This window comes from Plecotus auritus (assembly GCF_963455305.1).
Source record: "Plecotus auritus genome assembly, chromosome: 8".
NCBI lineage: Eukaryota > Metazoa > Chordata > Mammalia > Chiroptera > Vespertilionidae > Plecotus > Plecotus auritus.
This window is the reverse complement of record NC_137782.1, coordinates 25,384,033-25,403,348: the sequence shown is the minus strand read 5'-3', so window position 1 is coordinate 25,403,348 and position 19,316 is coordinate 25,384,033. Positions and strand designations below refer to the sequence as shown.

Here is a 19,316-nt window from a genome sequence, read left to right as displayed (position 1 = left end):
TTCTCCCAGGAGAGATTGACCTAAATTATTATTAATTGCAGTTGTGGGCCTGAGCACTTTGCCATATTTGAAAAGTAAACAAACATCTTGTTCTCAAGATAATCCTGAGCTGTTTATATTTGGTCTTCCTGGGAAGGGACGTGGGGTGACTCACCAGGCGGGGGTGGGGGTGGGGGGGAGGCCTGCAGTGCTCAGGGCTGCTGGCTGCTGAGCCTGCTCCCCTCGTCTCTGTTTCAGCTGCAGCCGGTACACTTCCCAGGAGCCCCTCTCTACTCTGAAATGTCCTGGGGTCCATGCTCTTCTCTGCTCGCTGCTAACTCCCATCAATGGTGGGGAATCTAGTGGAGGGGGTTGGTAAACTCAGCTTAAAAAAAAAAAAAAATTACATCTTTCTCTTCACTCACTTCGAACTAAAATTTAGCATTTCCTTCCCTTGCGAAGGCCGACAGAAAACAATGACTTTTGCGTTGCCCAGGACTTAGTCACCAAAAGAAATCACAGATATTTTCATGTCACGTTACTGTCACCACAGCCGTCTCGAAAGATTGTGTGCACTCACCACTGTTTCAAAATGATGATACTAATTAGACCTGTCCGTCGCTCCTCTTACTTAGTGTGTTAATAAAGAAGCACATTTATTACTCAATCAAAAATGTTTTTTAAATATTTTGATAACTGCATTTCAATATAATTGGAACCCTTTGTAATTGAATGCATTTTATTTCATGCTTTTAAAAGCTTTGCTCAGATAAGAGGTCCATGGCTCAGAAAGGTTAGGTTTTGTTTTTTGTTTTTTGTTTTTGTTTCTGAAATATATTTTTATTGATTTCAGAGCGAGGGAAGAGGAGGGAGAGAGGGGTAGAAACATCAATGATGAGAGAGAATCGTTGGTCGGCTGCCTCCTACACACCCACCACTGGGGATCGAGCCTGCAACTCGGGCATGTGCCCTGACTGGGAATCCAACCGTGACCTCCTGGTTCATGGGGCTTAACCACTGAGCCACAGGGGCTGGGCAGGTTAGGGTTTTTGGGCTTTTTTACATGGAGGATTGTAAGAGGTTGAAGGTCCGAAGAGACCTCGGATTGAATGTTTGTGTGCGCCTCCCCAGATTCATATGTTGAAGCCTAATAGTCAATGTGATGGTGTTTGGAGGTGGGGCCTTTGGGGGTAATTAGGCTTGGATGAGGTCATGGGGGTGGAGCCCCATGGTGACATGGGGGTCACTGAGAAGATTAAGTGAGATGATACTCAGAGCTAAGCGTGTGGCAGATGCCAGGTGGCAGTTCTGGCAACGGGGCCCCAGGAAGCTGCCTAGGAATCTGGTTAGTCTCCAAGTCCCGTGCCCCTCAGGCCCCTCCTCAAGGGCCAACACTCCGGCTGTGCTCATCCCGGAGGCCGCATGGTAGTTAAAGCAGACACTGGTGGCCGAGGCTTTCAGCAGCATTGAGCCTGAGCTAATGGGCCTCTGACCCACTTTTCTAGCAGAGTCATTACCTCCTACTCAGTCCTGAACACACGGGGCTAGTGGGCAGATGGGAGGGGCTGGGATCTGGTCAGCCACCCTCCGTCAGTGAACTCTGGCCTCAGCAGCTAACGGTAGGGCCTGGGACAGAACCAGCAGACTGATCCCAAGACTGTGTCCACCAGGGAGGCAGTCTCCATGTTTACGCGGCAAAGAGGCAGGTCTCGAGCTCATGTGGGGTCCACTACTAGATTATTTGCTGTCATCTCTCCATCCCTGCCAGCCCCACCCCACCAAAACCCTCTTCTACTCTTCCCATTCATTCTTCCCACAGCCACTAGAGGGAGCTTTTCAAATCACAAATCGGATTTGGCATTCCCATGCGGAAAACCCTTTGCTGTTACTCACCTCTCTCAGGGTAAAACACCAAAAGCCCTAATAAAGGTTCCCGAGTTCTAACTGCTGTGGTCCCAGCTGACCTGGCCAGCCTCCTCTCTCACTACGCTCCCCCTTGATCACGGCCCCATTAGCTTTATCCAGCTCCCCAAATGCACCACCATCCTATCCACCACAGGGCTTTTGTATATGCTGTTCCTTCAGCCTGGGATGCTTGTCCCTCCTGTTGTTGCCTAGCTACCACTGACTCATCTTTCATAGCTCAGCTCAAAGTCATTTCCTCTGGAAAGCCTCCCTTGACTAATATAGCAATATGATGATGATGATGATGATGATGATGATAAAATGATGATATGATGATTTTTAAAAAGTAACATTTGGAGTTCGTACCATATGCTCAGAATATCCTAAGCACTTTGCATGTATTAATTCATTTAAACTGCACAACAAAACTACGAGACAGTGGGCACCTTAATCATCTCCAGGTTGCAAATGAAGAAACTGAAGCACAAAAAGGTGAATCATGGTCACACATACGTTTGGCTCCAGAGCCCTCACTCTCTGGACCAAATCCCACATTATACACACTCCACACCACGTTCATTTACTTTGTAGCATCAACCATCACCATTACCATAGCTAATTGGGCACTGAGTACATAGCAGGCACTTCGATAAGCATCTTACGAGCATTATCGCTGCTGTAATTTTACATTTGTTTGCAGGATTTGGGCTGTGTGACAGTTCAAGTTGTTCACGTTCTTACTCATACCATGTTGGGTTTATATCCACAACAGAATATCGGTTCGAGGCAGGAAGCCTGGGAACGGTGAATCTGAAATACAAGTTGGTGAGCATCACTGCAATGATGCTAATTCACACCCTGTGCCTCCTGGTACCACTCACTGGTGTCACCGCATCAGAGTCCTTGCAAAGCATATCCGTATGCTTCCTTGGAAACCAATTATAAAGAGAGGGAATTCGGGATGAGTATTATCAACTTGACTTTTCACTCATTGGGGGTGTGGGGGGGACCCACAGTGTGTTCCTGGACTAGGTCTTACCAACACCAGCCTGAAGCCCTTTTCCTATTTAGTCATTTTGAAACAAAACCTCAAAATTAACTAATAAGCCAATGGCTTTCATTTTAGTCACAAAATACAAAAATCCCTAACATCAGGCCATGAAAGCAGCTTCACTCTTTTTCAATGATGAGCACATGGTTAAATGTCAATCTACATTTTAATACACATTTGTTCCCCAAATCCAACATGATGCGTCATCCAAGGATGTATTTGTCAGCAAACTGTGCCGTTTATTACGTACTCAATTCAAAATAAATTAATTGTGTGTATCTCTTTTTAAAGGAGCAAGATAATTGTCTCTTCTATATAACAATTGTATTAAATATGAGTGCAGTCTTTCATAGCATGCTGGCCTAAGTAATTAACAACTTTTTACCGAAGAAGTGAAAGAGATTATACATCTCAGAGAGTTGGAGCGATTAGTTCTACCACAAGTGGGGAATGCCGATGGGCACCCCTTCGAGGCTCAGGGGGAAGAACTCTACAGAGGAGGCGAGACGGGCCACGCCATTCAGCTGGTTATCTGGGGCAGAACCAAGGTCATAAACAAACCAGGTCTCCTGCCTCCCAGCCAGGACCCAGTTCCATCCTCAATCTTAAAACATTTCCCGCCGAAACCGGTTTGGCTCAGTGGATAGAGCGTCGGCCTGCGGACTGAAAGGTCCCAGGTTCGATTCCGGTCAAGGGCATGTACCTTGGTTGCGGGCATGTCCCCAGTAGGGGGTGTGCAGGAGGCAGCTGATCGATGTTTCTCTCTCTCATCGATGTTTCTAACTCTCTATCCCTCTTCCTTCCTCTCTGTAAAAAATCAATAAAATATATTTAAAAAAAAAAAAAAACCTTTCCCTCCCCCCAAACTCTCAACCAGAGGGTCTCTCCCAACTGCTGCCCATGGGCCACCACCCTCTGCTTTCACTGGCCTCTCTCCCGCCCCTGCTGCTACTCTGGTTCTTTGGATCCTGCACCCCCTCAGGGAGCGTCTCCTGCTGCCCACCGCCAGGGCTTGTCCAGGATCACTTCTGCTGAGCGGATATTTAACTGTGTCAGGCCTGGGCCTCGCATCTCCCTCCCCCGGACTGTGGCTCCTCCAGAGCCTGCTGGACCTCCCCTCCCTCTGAGCCTCCTTGTCCAGCCCAGCGGAGGGCTCGCGCCACACACAGCCCAGTGAGCCCTCAGTGCCTGCAGGACTGGGGATCGCTCCTAAGCTGGATTCACTCACATCCTGAGGGACAAGGTCCCTGGGTTCAGCCATGCCCCAGGGTGGACGGAGGCCTTGTTTAGGGCAATACATGCTGGAGAGAACTGGGGAGACTCCTGAGGAGGTGACATCACCTATCAAATGGGAGAAAAGTCCCCTCCCTGGCCCGGATGGGTCTCGAATACCCAGAGACGGCTCTGGTGGTGTTCCTTCCCCCACCAAGTATATCTGGGTCTGACCTCACTCCATCCCCAGACCAAGCCACCGGCACCTCTCACCTCCAGTCAACTCTGCAGACAGAGGGACCTTGTACAGTGTAAGTCATTTTGTGTCACCCCCTGCTCTGACCCCTCCAGTGGCCCCCATTTCCTTACCCAGGGCTAAAACGCCCTCGTGCGCATCAATCCTGCTGGCCTGGTCCAGATCAGAGGGCCCCGCCCTCTCCAGACCCCACCTCCCACCACACCTGGCGGGAATGTGAGTCTCTCAGTCCCACACACACACAGATGGAGCTGTCCCTCACCTCTCAGCTGCCGACTGCCTGGAGCACTCTTCCTCACCATCTGCCAACACCCGGCCCCTCCCTGTCCTTCCTCACTCCTCTGCCCCGTCCTGGAGTCCTTAGCTCTCAGCCTAAAACCTCCACCCCTCAGAGAGGCCTTGACCGCATGTCCACCCTTCTGGGGTAGCCTGACCCCTGGGTGCCCTGAACCTTCACCGCACAGGCCACAGTGGTAATTAATTAATGTGCTTGCTGATTTGTTGTCTGTTTCACCCACAAGGTTTGTCTTGCTCACTGCTATTTCCCCAGTGGCTGAAACAGTGCCTGGTACATAGTAGGTGCTCAAGAAACTTTGGTTGAATGAATAAATGCACAAACAGCTAGGGGTGAATGTGCACTGCAGCCCGTAAAGGCCTCAATGAATGTGAGGGGAGGTTCTTTATAAAGAACACAAAACAGACTTTCAAAAAAGCCTTCACCTTGAGAAAGGGTCTCTCCAAGCCCAGACCCCAACTCTGCAGACCCCTCCTCCCTCCCCCGTGGTTGACCCCAGGATGAACACGCTACTCTCCCCTCCGCCAAATTGGTCAAGGACCAGTCACACCACAAGCAAAGAGTGTTTCACAAACAGTGCGGGGTAATTCACCAGCCTGACCTCCACGGGTGGGCGCGTGAGTCTGTGACACGGATCTCCCTCCCCCTCAAATGCTGAGGAGACTGCCCTGTGGTCTGAGTCTCCATGGCCTCCATGTGTGAAATGGAGAGAATTTGCCAGGATTGGTGAAGAGAACTGTGAATGTTACCTGGCGTGTGGTGACCCACATCATCTCTCTCCAATCCCACCCCCTCTTCCTTCCTTCAGCAGCCCTCAAATCGGGAAAATTCTGGCATGCAGATGGTGTCTCTTGGTATTCAGAACCAATCACCAAGCTTCTGTGGGTGTCTGTCTACCTCTTGGGGCCATGAAGCTTCTTAATTAATTATGATCTGAAAGGGTTTGATGTTCCAAGAATAAAAAGGCATGAGGGAGCCCAAGCTATTTTAAGGAACATTAATTATTTAATGGACATTATTCGTAGAAAATTGAGACTAACTGTTAAATATAATTTTAAGGTTGAGAGCATTATGGTTATTTTAACCCTAAATCCCATTCTGTCTGGCCCATTATCGAGAAGAGGCTGTAACTCTAACAGACGAAAGAGAAAGTTCTAGTCTGAGCTCTGTCATGAACTTGCTGTGTTACCTCAGAGAGCTCACTGCCCCTCTCTGAAGCTCCGTTTCAGTACCTATTAGGGTGTATTAGATGGTCTCCCATGCCAAAGCTCTGACACCCTCTAGAATCAAGGTGAATTCCTGGATCATCGCCAGGTACTTCAGAAATTCCCCATCCTGAACCCCACTTTTAAGGTTCGCATTCACTGGGTCTGGGTGGGTCCCAGAATCTACGTTTTAACAAAGCTCAGAGTGAACCTATTTCCAGAAGTCTTTGGGACACACTTCAAAGAGGCTGGCAGTGCCTCTGGGACACCCGGGAAGGTCCCTTTAGAGGAGATTTGGACGTGAAAGATAGTCATGTTTATTAGCAGCCTACAAGCTGAAAGGGCATGTTAAACGATAACTAATGAACTTGCCCAGGCCTTGATATTCCTCCTCATCAAAGTTCATGTGGTTAATTCTGGGGTTGAAAACATAAAAATTTTCTCTTATAATTAGCTCCTAATCGGCTCACTGCAGTGAATCTCCAAGGACAAGTCATAATTCTTGTCCACGGGAACTGAAGATGTAACACACACACAGCTCAGCTCTCTGCAGAGAATTTACACAAATGGATGTCCTAGCAGAGAGAGGTGAAGCTTGAATCTGAAACCTTGGGAAGTAATCCATCAGTTCACCCACCCACCCACCCTCCATCCATCTATTCACCCAGCCATCCATACAAACATCTATACATAATGCATAAAAACATGCAAGAAATGTTTATTGAGGACCTACTATGTGCCAGGCCCTGGGGATACAGATGGTAAACAAGACGTTTTGGTCTCCACCGGGATTCATACATTAAACAAGTAAACAAACTACCATAAATGATTACCAATAATGGAAATGCTATGAAGGAATCAAATAGGTCTCTGAAATAGAGAATGGCAAGACAGGAGAGAAAGAGACTTACCTTGAGTGAGTAATCAAGGGAGACTTCCTGAGGAGGTGACATTAAAGCTGAGACCTGGAGGATGAAAAGGCACATATGAAAAATCTTCCAGACAGAACAGTACATGCAAAGACTGTAGACATGAGCTGCTTAGGAACTTGAAACACTCCTTAGTCCGACTCCCCTGTCCAGTGGTCAAATGATCTTCTAGCTTCTGCTCACACACTTTGGGTGACAGAGAACTCACTGCATATGGGAACTGCCTAACCCATTGTTAAGAACGTTGATAGGTCAAATGTTCTTTCTCATATGAACCCTGTAATGTTCACTAACTGGTCCAGGTATACTTTAAGACCACCCAAGTTACTCCAAGCTGGTCTACAAGACGCCTTTGGAAAGTTGAAAACAATAACGCCCCAGGTAAGTCCTCTTTGCCTGATGTAGCACCCTAGCTCCTTCAGTCATGCCCCGTAGGCCATGACATGTGTTCTAATGACCCATGCTCAGCTTACCTTAAGGACACAGAACTGATGAGGTCTGACCAGAATTGTAGCAAGTGGGACTCTTGTCTCCCATATTCTGGGTGTTATAACTCTATCACTGAAGCTCAGGGCATCCCAATCTTTTCTTCTCCCTTCACACTGATAAAACAGTGATCATTAGCCAGAAGAGTATCAGGCTCTTGTTTCTTTTTACCCTTCAAGCTCATCACAGCTGGCTGATGCTGTGATCAATGCTTGGCCAGAAATATTTAGGCCTGACTGCTCCCTCACTCCTGAGGCAGCAGGCTTTTGTAAAAATCCAAGGATGGCAGAAGTCACGTCCATGTTACTGTCACTGTGGCCCTGGCACCTGGACAGTACCTGGAACATAGCAGGTTCTCAATAAGCATCAGGTGAATGGTGGCAGATGAGTGAATAAGCAACCAGCCCACCTGGGATCTGGTCCTGGCCACCTCTTACCAGCAAGGGAGAGTTTCTCAGCCCCTCAGAGCCTCAGTTTCTCCACTTACAAATGGGTCTCCTAGTTCACACAAGGGTGCTGGAAGAGACTGCTGCCTGGAGTCTGGGCCTGGCCTTCCATTGGCCACTCAGAGCCAGACATTAAGGCATCTTGTTGGTGCTGAGCAGGGATCATTGGATCCCGGGGCCAGCGGGTTAGGTGTCCAGGAGAATATTAGCTAACCTTTATTGAGCACTCACCATGTATTAGGCACATGGTTTACTCATTGTATCCTCACAACAGCCAATGAGATGGGCACAGTTCATATCCCCATTTTACAGGTGATGAAACTGAGGCACAAAGGCATTAAGTTCAGCAGATAGTAATCGCTAATAGCTTTCGGTTCCAAGTGCTATTGGACCTCTTGATTAGTATGCCCTGGGGCCTGATGCTGGGTCTTCCTCCCTAATATCTAAGGCTGCAGGTGCAAAAGGGCCCTGGACTGCAGGGCTGGCTGGACGTGACTGTGCCACCATCCCCACCAGTCTTGGGCACCGATGGGATGACAATGGCCTTGGGGTGGGGCTGAAGAAGCTGCTCTTCATGATCGGATGGTGCCTTGTGTCTTGGATATTTTTGTGCAATTATCAAATGCTTTCCGTGCACCTGTAGATGACACAAGTATGTATCTCACCTATCCTCAGGGCAGGCATTCAAGAGACGCATCTCTGCCCCCATCTTACAGGTGAAAACGCTGAGGCTCCAAGAGCCAGATGTTCTCGTGCTGGTTACATCTTTCCATCCCCTGCACCCAGAACATCAACCTTGGTTTGCCCTAGGTCACCTTCCCCAGCCTTTGTCAGAGGCCTGGATGGGAGGGTTTGTGGAGAGAACAGGGTGAAGGTCAGACAAGGTGAGGAAGAAGAATAGGGGGCAACCAGGAAGGCCTTAGACAGGTGTGGACTCCTTGGCCCTCAGCCATGTGAGACCCCAGGCAGCTGAGTTAGCCTTCTTGAGCCTCAAGAACTTCATGTGCAAAGTGGAGAAAACACTAACAACTCCTCATTATCAGACCGATTATGTGAGAAAATGTAGCAGAGGCCCAGGAAGGAACAGGAACTCAGTAATTTTAGGGAGATAATGGGAGGTGAAGGACAGGTATTGGGTGGAGAAAGGGGGACAACGAGAACACAGGTGAAGCATCCACCATCGTAGGAGTGACAACCGGGGAGGAGGGGAACCTGGGCCTGCTCTGTTCACTCTCCTCAATGCATCTCCAGTCTAGCTGACTCCCCCCTTCTCCCTCCTCGCATCTCTACAACACCTCCTCCCTGCCACACAGTTGGAAGTATGCTAGTCACACCATCTGTGCTGGGATCCTCACCACTATAGCAGGAGCCCCACTGTGTTAGGATTACCCCTAGGTTGGCAACCCCACTGGACTGAGCTCCCCTATTTTAGTAAAATCCACTAGCCCAGGTGCTCAACAAATGCATTGAATGAATAAACTTAAAAATGAAACGCATCCTAAAAAAGATGAAACATAAAATTACCATTTGATCCAGCAGTTCCACTTCTAGGTATATAACCAACATGATTGAAAATGGGCTCTCAAAGAGATATTTGGACTCCCAGGTGTATAGCAGCGTTATTCACAATGCCAAAAGCAACCCAGTGTCCATCAAAAGGTGAATGGATAACTAAAGCATGGTCTATACATATAAGAGAATATTATTCAACTTAAAAAGGAAGGGAATTCTGACACAAGGTACAACATGGATGAACCTTGAGAATATTATACTAAGTGAACTAAGCCAGACAGACACAGAAGACAAATACTGTATGATTCCACTTACACGAGGTTCCTAGAGCGGTCAAAGCCATGGAAACAGAAAGTAGAAGGGTGGTTGCCAGGGGCTGTGGCGGGTTGGGGGGGTGGGGGGGTGAAGATAGGGGGAAGAAGGGGGCAGTTGTTGTTTAACAGGTACAGAGTTTCAATTTTACAAGATGAAAAGAGTTCTGGAGATGGATGGTGATGATTGCACAACAGTGTGAATGTAGTTAGCCCTATTGAGCTGCACGTGTTAAGTTTTATGCTTTGTGTATTCCATCACAATTTTTAAAAAACGGAAGTATGACTCTACCTAGAGAGCTATTTGACCTGGAGTTTCTACAATTATTTGAAAAGACAATAACCAGCAGTTTCCAGAGCCAGATGTGCCTTTGATTCATAATCAGAGTCAGAGAGGGTTCATTAGATATCTAATGATTGATTTTAAAATTCTCATCAAATGACTGGTATGTAGATTCAGAATCAGCTTGCCCTGCAATTAACTAAAAAACATTCGTGACAGGAATTCATATATAATTGCTATCAGTGGAGTCAACTTGTAAGAATATTCCAAGCATTTAATTGACTTTTAAAAGAATAGCTACAGCAAGCTAATTAAATATCAAGTTAGGGAATGTGTTAATTGATATTTAATAAGGATGTCAATTGATGTCTAACTAGCCAATATGTCTTGTAAAATATGTCAATTAGATGCCTAAAGATCCTTTCCAAGGGGATTAAGAATTAAACACATTGAGAATGTAATTGTTAATTTTTTTAAAAAATTACAAAATGCAACCCTTCCTGCTGGCTTTGCCTGGATTACAGAGCCATCGAGGAGCCACTTTGCCTGGTCTCCAGGCTCTCTTTATACACAGATTCACAGAGCTGGAGCAGGCTTCCACTGGGCTCGTAGCCAACATCTGTATAAAATCGGGGCCCAGGGAGGGTGACTGAACCCCATCCAAATTCCCCATCAAGGCAGAGATAAGCTTTGCTTCCACTCAGCTGATTTTGTGTCCACTCTGCCCAACCATCCCTGCTCTGCCCTGAGACTCGTCTTTCCTGGGCACCACCACTGCTGAAACCCACACATCCCAGGACCTCTCTTTCCTGTCTGCTCCCTGATCACACTGGGAAAATGAATCAGGACAGCCCCAGGTAATTTGGAACCAATAGGAGAAGCTCTCCTGCCCACCAAACAATATCAATGATAACAGTAGCTTTATCCATTCTTTCACTCATCTAACATGTACTGTGGGCCAACTGTGTGCTAGGCAGTCTGCCAGGAGCTCATAGTCCAGTTGGGGAAGAATTAAGACAAGTGGTTCAAAGGTTACTAGGGTCACATTCATGAGAAGTTGGGTGTGTGATAGAAGCCCATGATGGTCCTGACCTGGTCTAGGGGGTCAGGAAGGGTGTCCAGCAGAAGTGTTGTTGAAGCTGAGATTGAAAGATGGGTCCATGGTGGCCAGTTGAGGAGATAGGGAGAAGGATGAAAGAACATTCCAGACCCTGAGATGAGATGATACGTTGAGTATTAGTTTGAGTCAAGACCTGCAGGCTTTGAGGCCATCTGTAAGATCTGAGTTTTGGACCAATTATCTACAGCTGCATAATAAATCACCCTAAGCCACTGCCATTTCATTATATGTATGCTTCCTGTGGGTCAGAAATTCAAACAGGGAACAATATGAATGGCTGTTCTCTGTTCCTCAAAGTCTGGAGTCACTTGGGAAGACATGAGTGGCTGCAGGTGTCTCAATGGCTGAATTGGATATGGGGGTCAAAAACTATCTAGAGGCTTCTTCACACTTATCGCTGGCTCCTAGGCTGGAATAATTCAAAGGCTGAGCTCAGCTGTGACTGTCAACGAAAACACCAACATGTAGACGTAAACACCAGGCTTCCTCCCAGCATGGTGACCTCAGGGAGATCAAAGCATCTCACATTGTGACTCAGGGTTCCAAGGCTAACGTTCCACCAACAAGACATGGCCTTTCACGTCACACAGATCATTATCGCCACGCTGTTTGTTGAAACAGTCACCACCCAGATTCAGGGGAGAGAATTTAGTTTGCAGCCATGTCTTTAAACCACCACAGATCTTTATCATGAGAACAGCGGAAGCCATGAAAGGATTTAAGTAGGGAATAACATGATCTGATTTGTATTTTAAGACAGAGTAGAGAAGAGATAGTCAGGGAACAGAATGGAGGCAAAGAGACTGGTAAGGAAGCAAGCCATAATAGTGGACAGATTACGGCAATGGCAGTAGAGATAGAGAGAAGTTGACAGATTCTAGAGACATCTAAGGATGTAGGATCAACAGGCCTTGGATGTGGATTACTTGTGGGGGATTAGAGAGAGAACTGTCCAGAATGACCCCCCGACTTCCTGACTAGACTATTGAGGAGTGAGAAGTGAGCAACATCATTTCCTGTGATGAATGAGGCCGAGTACAGGTGGAAGGGTTAGGAGAGACAGGTTTTGGTAGGAAAGAGTTATGTTTAGTTTTGGATGGGTTGAGTTTGAGATGTATTAGGGGCATCCAGGAAGAGCTGTGGTCTTGCATCAGAAATGCAGGTCTAGAGCTCAGAAGAGAGGTGTGAGCTGGAGATAGGTGGGACTTAAAGCCATGGCATGGTAGATGGTGTCACCCTGAACCACTCCAACATGTAGAGGTCAAATAGAGGAGGAAGAGCAAAGGGAAACATGAAGGAACAGCCAGAGACACAAGAGGGAAACCAGGGAGAGATGTGGTCGCAGAAGCCAAGGGCCCCGGAACTTTCAAGATGGAGGGAGCGGTCAATTCTGTGAAGGTCAACAAGACAAGAAAGATGAGGGTCCTTCTTAAGAAGAGGTACTAGAATTTGAACAAAAATGGCCACGGTGCCAAACTCTGGGTCTCTCTCACTTCCGGGTGGCAGGGCTTTCATGAATTATGAGCCTTATGCGGTCTGAATTTCACTCCTGAGGCAGGTCTGCAGGTCACCCACCAGATGGAGAGAGAGTGATCAGGAGAGCAGGCGGTGTGAAACAATGGTCTGGGGGAGCTTGCTGCTCTGCCTACCTAATAAATCCAGTACTACAGCATCTCAAGGCCCCACTGACCCTATTCCAGGACAATGAAGTGAGACAGCTTCTAGAACAGCCCTCATGGTGGCCCATGAGATGCTACCTGTCCTCACAAATAATTAGACAGACTGATGGTGTCACAAGGAAGGGATGCTAGGTTTCCATATGATCTCAGAGAAAAAGGACAGACACACAACAGCTATGTAGTCACAAGCATGGGTTACAGAATCAGGCAGGTCAGGGAAAGTTCTGGATTTTGCTACTTGGATGCCCTTGAATGGGTTTCTCAGCCTCTCAGAAGGAAGCTGGAAAAGACAAGTTAAGTCAGTTTGTTCCTCTCCTTGGGCCACAGAGGCTAGAGGAGAACTGGAAGGGTGCCTTCACTTTGCCCGTTATCAGTTGAAGATCCCAAAATGGGGGCCAAGAACCCAGCACTTAGGATCATTCAGCAACAAGCCTGGCTCCTCTCACTTTCAACTAGGAGGGAAAACCAACAGCTCCAGCAGCTATTGTGAGAGATGCTTATTCAGTTACCAATAACAACAGTTGCCATGGAGATGGGCAGTCCAGCCTGCCAGTCTGGAATGACTCTCAGGCCAGGGCTGGATTAGCCACATCCACAAACCAAAGAGGCAGCCTGAGCCCAGCTCTCCTCCAGTGAGCTGGTTGGAAAGTTGTTCTACTTTATTTTTGCCTCTCCTTCCTGTCAGAATGGCCCACTGTTTGAAAATCAATGGGATATATGGCAAAGGCATGGAGAGTCTCTTGGATTGTACAATTACCAAGTCTGTAAAGTCAGAGAAAAGCTGGTGTGTGTGTGTTTCACAGAAGGTGGATAAAGCTGCTCTGGGTGTTCAGGGCTACAGCAGAATCTGGGGAACCCAGGACTGCGTGGGGAACCCCTGAAGGTCTGTGCTGGGTCAGACTCCACGGAGAAGGCCAAGGGCAGACAAGGGTGTGTCCAGAGATAGCGGCCAGCTGGGTAACTGAGAATGTGCCCACCCTTGAAGAGGACCTCAGCTTCTCCAAATTCTTGAAGGTTGCTCTGGGAGAAAAGGGGGCCAAATCAGAAAATTCATCCAAATGTTAGCAGTATAAGGAACCAGAGACCAGCTCTCTTCATAACAAAGACATCAAAATCTTTGGAGGGGATGGAATTTATCCATGTCTACCCTATTCCCATACCCAGAACCTCAACTTCCAATCTGAGTTCTTCCTAGCACAGCATCAACCAGATTATTCCTGAAAGCTTAGTCAATGTAAGTAGAGTTTTCTAACAATGAGAGTGCTATCCATGGATTGGCTATCTGCTGAGGCAGGTAGTGAGTTCCCTGTCATTGGAGGTGTACAAGCAGGCAGTCTTTGCATAGGAAATTTCAGAGATGGTTTCTGTCCTGGAGGGTGGTCAGAACTCTATGACCTTGGAGCCCTATCTTCTCTGGACTCCATGATTCTGAAGTGAATGGAGGTAACCCCATATCAAACTAGAGCAGAACATACCATACTCCACCAGACTGGGTCCTTCAGCTGTTTTCCCTCCCCTCCCATGGCTGGGCTTTGAATGGGGGGTGTGAATGCTTTCTCAGCTCATGCCCAAAGAAATGACCGAGAATTGCTTCTCATGGCAGCATCCAACTCAGCTCTCTGGCCCAGAGGGCTACTCAAAGGTCTACTGATGGAGCATCCACATGTGAGAGATAGAGGCAGGGAGGAAAACCTTAGCCTCCCGCAAAGTCCCAATGGAAAAAGAAACTGGCAGGCGGCAGCCCCAACAGCTCTCATGGTCCAAAGTCACATTTAGGAGACTGTGTCATAAAGATCTGACTTGGGCACCATCTGGGTGACATCAGTTCCCTGAGGCACGAACTTGGGAAAATTTCCCTGAGACCTAGTACCCTCAGATAAACAACCAAATACTCGTACATGCTAATAAAGCAAATTTGACATGGGGAGAAAGAAAACCACGCAGGAAAGCACCACCACAATGCTCAGAATAATCCATGGTTACAGCTTTGGTTCCAGTGATGAAGGGAGACATGGGAGGAAGAAGAGATGAAACAAGATTGACCCTGTTCAGTAAAGCCAAGGTCTGAAAAGTGAAAACGATTTTCCTAAAAATAATACAGTGTCATTTGCCCTCCTCCTCCTCCTCCTCCTCCTCCTCCTCCTCCTCCTCCTCCTCCTCTTCGAGTGAGGGTCCTGCAGGGTTTTCCAGGGGCTGCACGGCATGTGAGAGCACAACAGACGGAATGCAGGAACAGAGCCCTGGCCGGGGGCTCAGGTGATTGCAGTATTGTCCTGTACACCCAAGGGTGGCAGGTTCAATTTCTGGTCAGGTTGCGGGCTTCCATCCCCAGCCAATAAATCAATAGTTCTCTCACATCGATGTTTCTCTCCCTCTCTCTCTCTCTCTCAAATCAAAAAAATAAAAGAAAAAGTTATTTGTGTTGACATGTAATGGGATCGTTGTTATTTTGAAATGAGTTAATAAATATTGTTAAATGTCTGAGTTTTTATGTCTAATAAGGTAAATAAATATCAATAGATGTAACCCACCTAAACAGAAGCTCTTGGAGGTCCTCAAAAATTTTTTAAGAGAAAAACATTCTTGAGAAACCAAGATGGCGGCATAGGTAAGCACTTAAACTGCTGCCTCGCACAACAATTTCAAAACTACAATTAAAAGACAGAACGGACACCATCCAGAACCACAGGAAAGCTGGCTGAGTGAAAATTCTACAACTAGAAGGAAAGAGAAAAGCTCACAGAGAATTGGAGGTACGGCAAAGGGTCTTTGTGCACGCAGAGAGGAAGGGCGGCTGAGAGCCTGGCTGACTTTCTCTGGCGGAAGGGGGAAGGAAGCCTCCGATGCACTGAACCCCAGTTCTGACTGCACTGAACCCCAGTCCTGGGCGAAACCCCGTGGACCCAGGCTCATACAGGGGGAGTCTGGACTGTCAGGTAGAGAGAAAGGCACCCGGAGACTCGGAGACCCAGGGGAGACCCCGGGGAGCCCCGGCAGGCAGGGTTCTGGAGGCACGTGCGCCAGTGTGCCCAGAGGCTGCGGAGGTTGCCACAGGCTTTCCCTAGCAGAAGGGAGTCCGAAGCTCCTGACTGCACTGAACCCCAATTCTGACTGTACTGAACCCCAGTTTCAGGCGAGCCCCTGGGGACCCGCGCTCTTACAGGGGTGATTCAGGACTCTCGGGCAGAGACTCGGGAGCTGGGGAAGGCAGAGGTCTGCAGGCGTGCGCATGCCAGTGCGCACAAAGGCTGTGGAGGTTGCCACAGGCTTTCCCTAGTGGAAGGGAGTCAGAAGCTCCTGACTGCACTGAGCCCCAGTTCTGACTGCACTGAACCCCAGTTCCAGGCGAGCCCCTGGGGACCCACGCTCTTGTGGGGGGACTCTGGACTCTTGGGAGGAGACTCGGGAGCCGGGGAAAGCAGAGGTCTGCAGGTGTGCACGTGCGCAAGGGCAAGGCTGACTGGAAGCCAAGACTGTCTGCTCCGCCCTGAGACTCCACCCCATCCAAGCTGAGCACAGAGGCTATTACAATTTGGCAAGTCTAATCCTATAAGGCTGTCTCCAGCACCGAACTTCTCCCAGCATAGACACAGCTGATCCTTACAGCCAACTGGCCTGGAGGTCAATTCCTCCCAGTGATACCAACAACAATTAAGACTTAACTACAACAAGGCTGTAAACACAGTCCACAAAGGGGTGCTCCAAGAGTGTCCACCTCACGTTAACTGGGGAGGCCGACCCACTGGGCCATATAGGAAACCTAGCACACAAATCTACCCTACCAACTCAGGGAATCAGTGAAAATGCAGCGTCAAAGAAACAGATCACAAACGAAAGAAATGGAGAAAAACAAACGACTGGATATAGAATTCAAAACCACCGTTATAAGGCTTTTCAAGAATATCCTAGAAAAGGCCAATAAATATAACGAGACCCTCGAAGATATGAAAAAGGACCAAGTAGAAATTAAACATACACTGACTGAAATAAAAAATATTATACAGAGACCCAACAACAGACTAGAGGAACACAAAAATCAAGTCGAAGAATTGAAATACAAAGAAGCAAAAAACACTCAACTGAAAAAGCAAAAAGCAAAAAAAAAAATCCAAAAAGTTGAAGATACTGTAAGAAGACTCTGGGACAACTTCAAGCGTACCAACATCAGAATTATGGGGGTGCCAGAAGAAGAGAGAGAGCAAGATACTGAAAACCTATTTGAAGAAATAATGATCGAAAACTTCCCCCACCTGGTGAAAGAAATAGACTTACAAGTCCAGGAAGCGCACAGAACCCCAAACAAAAGGAATCCAAAGAGGACCACACCAAGACACATCATAATTATTTTTTTATTTTTTTTAAATAAATCTTTATTGTTCAGATTATTACAGGTGTTCCTCTATTTTCCCCCCTAGCTCCCCTCCACCTGATTCCCCACCCCACCCCATGCCCTTACCCCCCGCCACTGTCTTCATCCATAGGTGTAAGCTTTTTGTCCAGTCTCTTCCTGCACCCCTCACACCCCCTCCCCCCTGAGAATTGTCAGTCCACTCCCTTTCTATGTCCCTGATTCTATTATATTCACCAGTCCATTCTGTTCTTCAGATTTTTTATTCACTTGATTTTTAGATTCACTTGTTGGTAGGTATGTATTTGATGTCATTTTGTTGTTCATAATTTTTATCTTTCCTTTTTCTTCTTCTTCCTCTTCTTAAAGAACACCCTTCAGCATTTCATGTAATCCTGGTTTGGTGGTGATGAACTCCTTTAGCTTTTTCTTGTCTGTGAAGCTCTTTATCTGACCTTCAACTCTGAATGATAGCTTTGCTGGGTAGAGTAATCTTGGTTGTAGGTTCTTGCTGTTCATCACTTTGAATATTTCTTGCCACTCCCTTTTGGCCTGCATAGTTTCTGCCGAGAAATCAGCTGACAGTCGTATGGGTGCTCCCTTGTAGGTAACTAACCGTTTTTCTCTTGCTGCTTTCAAGATTCTCTCTTTGTCTTTTGCCCTTGGCATTTTAATTATGATGTGTCTTGGTGTGGTCCTCTTTGGATTCCTCTTGTATTGGGTTCTGTGTGCTTCCTGAACTTGTAAGTCTATTTCTTTCACCAGGTAGGGAAAGTTTTCTGTCATTATTTCTTCTAATAAGTTTTCAATATTTTGCTCTCTGTCTTCTTCTGGCACCCCAAAAATTCAGATGTTGGTACGCTTAAAGTTGTCCCAAAGGCTCCTTACACTATCTTCATATTTTTGGATTTTTTCTTTTTGTTTTTCTGGTTGGGTGTTTTTTGTTTCCTCATATTTCAGATCTTTGGTTCGATTCTTGGGGTACGTTGATCTACAGTTGAGATTCTGTATATTCTTTATTTCAGACAGTGTATGCTTAATTTCTGACTGGTCCTTTTCCATTTTTTTGGCATTCTCATTAAGGTCCTTGAAGGTCTCACTAAGCTCCTCGGAGGTCTCATCAAGTTTCTCGGTGGTTTTTAGAAGATTCTTGAGTAACCTTATAAATGTGGTTCTGAACTCTATGTCATCCATTAGTTTGCTTTCCTCCATTTCTCTCATTTGTGACATGTTTCTTTGTCTCCACATTTTGCTGCTTCCTTGTGTTGATGGAGTGGCTTTTTGTGGTAGGTGACCTATAGGGGCCAGTAGCTCAGCCTCCCCAATCACCTGAGGTGGACGCCTTTGGTACACCCCTTTGTGGGCTGAGTGCAAAGTCTTGGTGTAGTTAAGCCTTGATTGCTGTTGGTACACTGGGAGGAATTGACCTCCAGGCCAACTGGCTGTGAGGACCCGCTGTGTCTATAATGGAAGAACTGCTGCGCTGGAGACACGCTTATGGTGCAGGACTTGTTTCAGTGGGGCTTTGGTGCTCACTGAGTCTGCCTCTTGAATATATCACTTATGGATGTGAGGAGTTGAAATCTGGTGTCTCACACTGACCACTAGGTACACTGGCTTCTGGATCTCCAATGGGGTGCAGGTCAGCTACTGTCTGAGGCCACTCAGCAGGAGCTACAGCAAGAACTACAGTTTTCTCCTCTTTGCTTGGGGTTTGGAGGTTTTGGAGCTGTCTGACCGGGGCTGCAAGTTTGCTAGGTTAAGCTGTGATAGGGCAGGCCATTCATATGCTAAAGCCACTGCTTGGAGCTTGGGTGGGTTCGTAGATTGTGCAGGGCGGGGTCTCAGGGTGTGACTAGGCTAGGGCGTGGCAAACAGCGATGGCTGCCAGTAAGCTGGCTCTGTGGCTCTGCGTCTCCCACTGTGTCCCTGCTTCCCGCGCCCCAGCACAATAAACAATTGTTCCTGCGCACAGCCCTGCAAGCAAGCCTCCCTCACTTTCCGACCCCACGGCAGACAGTCCAGCTTCTCCCCGTAGGAGTTTGGGTCCCCCGCGTCTCCCCAGAAACGAGTTCGGAGTAATCGGGAGCTTATCTCCCTTCGGGTTGAAAACAGCAGCGCTCCCAGTCACCCGTCGCCAGCCCGATTCGCGTCTCCGTACCTCAGCTTTTCAGTGCTTGTGCACCCCTCAATGCTGTGTGCTCTTTCCTTCTAGTTGTAGAACTTCCACTCAGCCAGCTTTCCCGTGATTCTGGGTGATAGACGTTTTGTCTTTTAGTTGTAGTTTTGAAATTGTTGT

General features: G+C 47.5%; 1 protein-coding gene across 1 annotated transcript in view; it reads right to left on the bottom strand.

Annotated features, from left to right (window-relative positions):
• The window catches only part of TOX2 (TOX high mobility group box family member 2), a gene marked incomplete at its 5' end in the record, with an annotated part of 199,362 nt that overhangs the window by 153,441 nt on the left and 26,605 nt on the right, over window positions 1–19,316 (bottom strand). Inside the window, one exon of the mRNA XM_080683824.1 lies at window positions 6,815–6,868. Within this exon, the coding sequence (XP_080539950.1) occupies window positions 6,815–6,868 (54 nt within the window). The remainder of the gene's footprint in view (window positions 1–6,814; window positions 6,869–19,316) is intronic.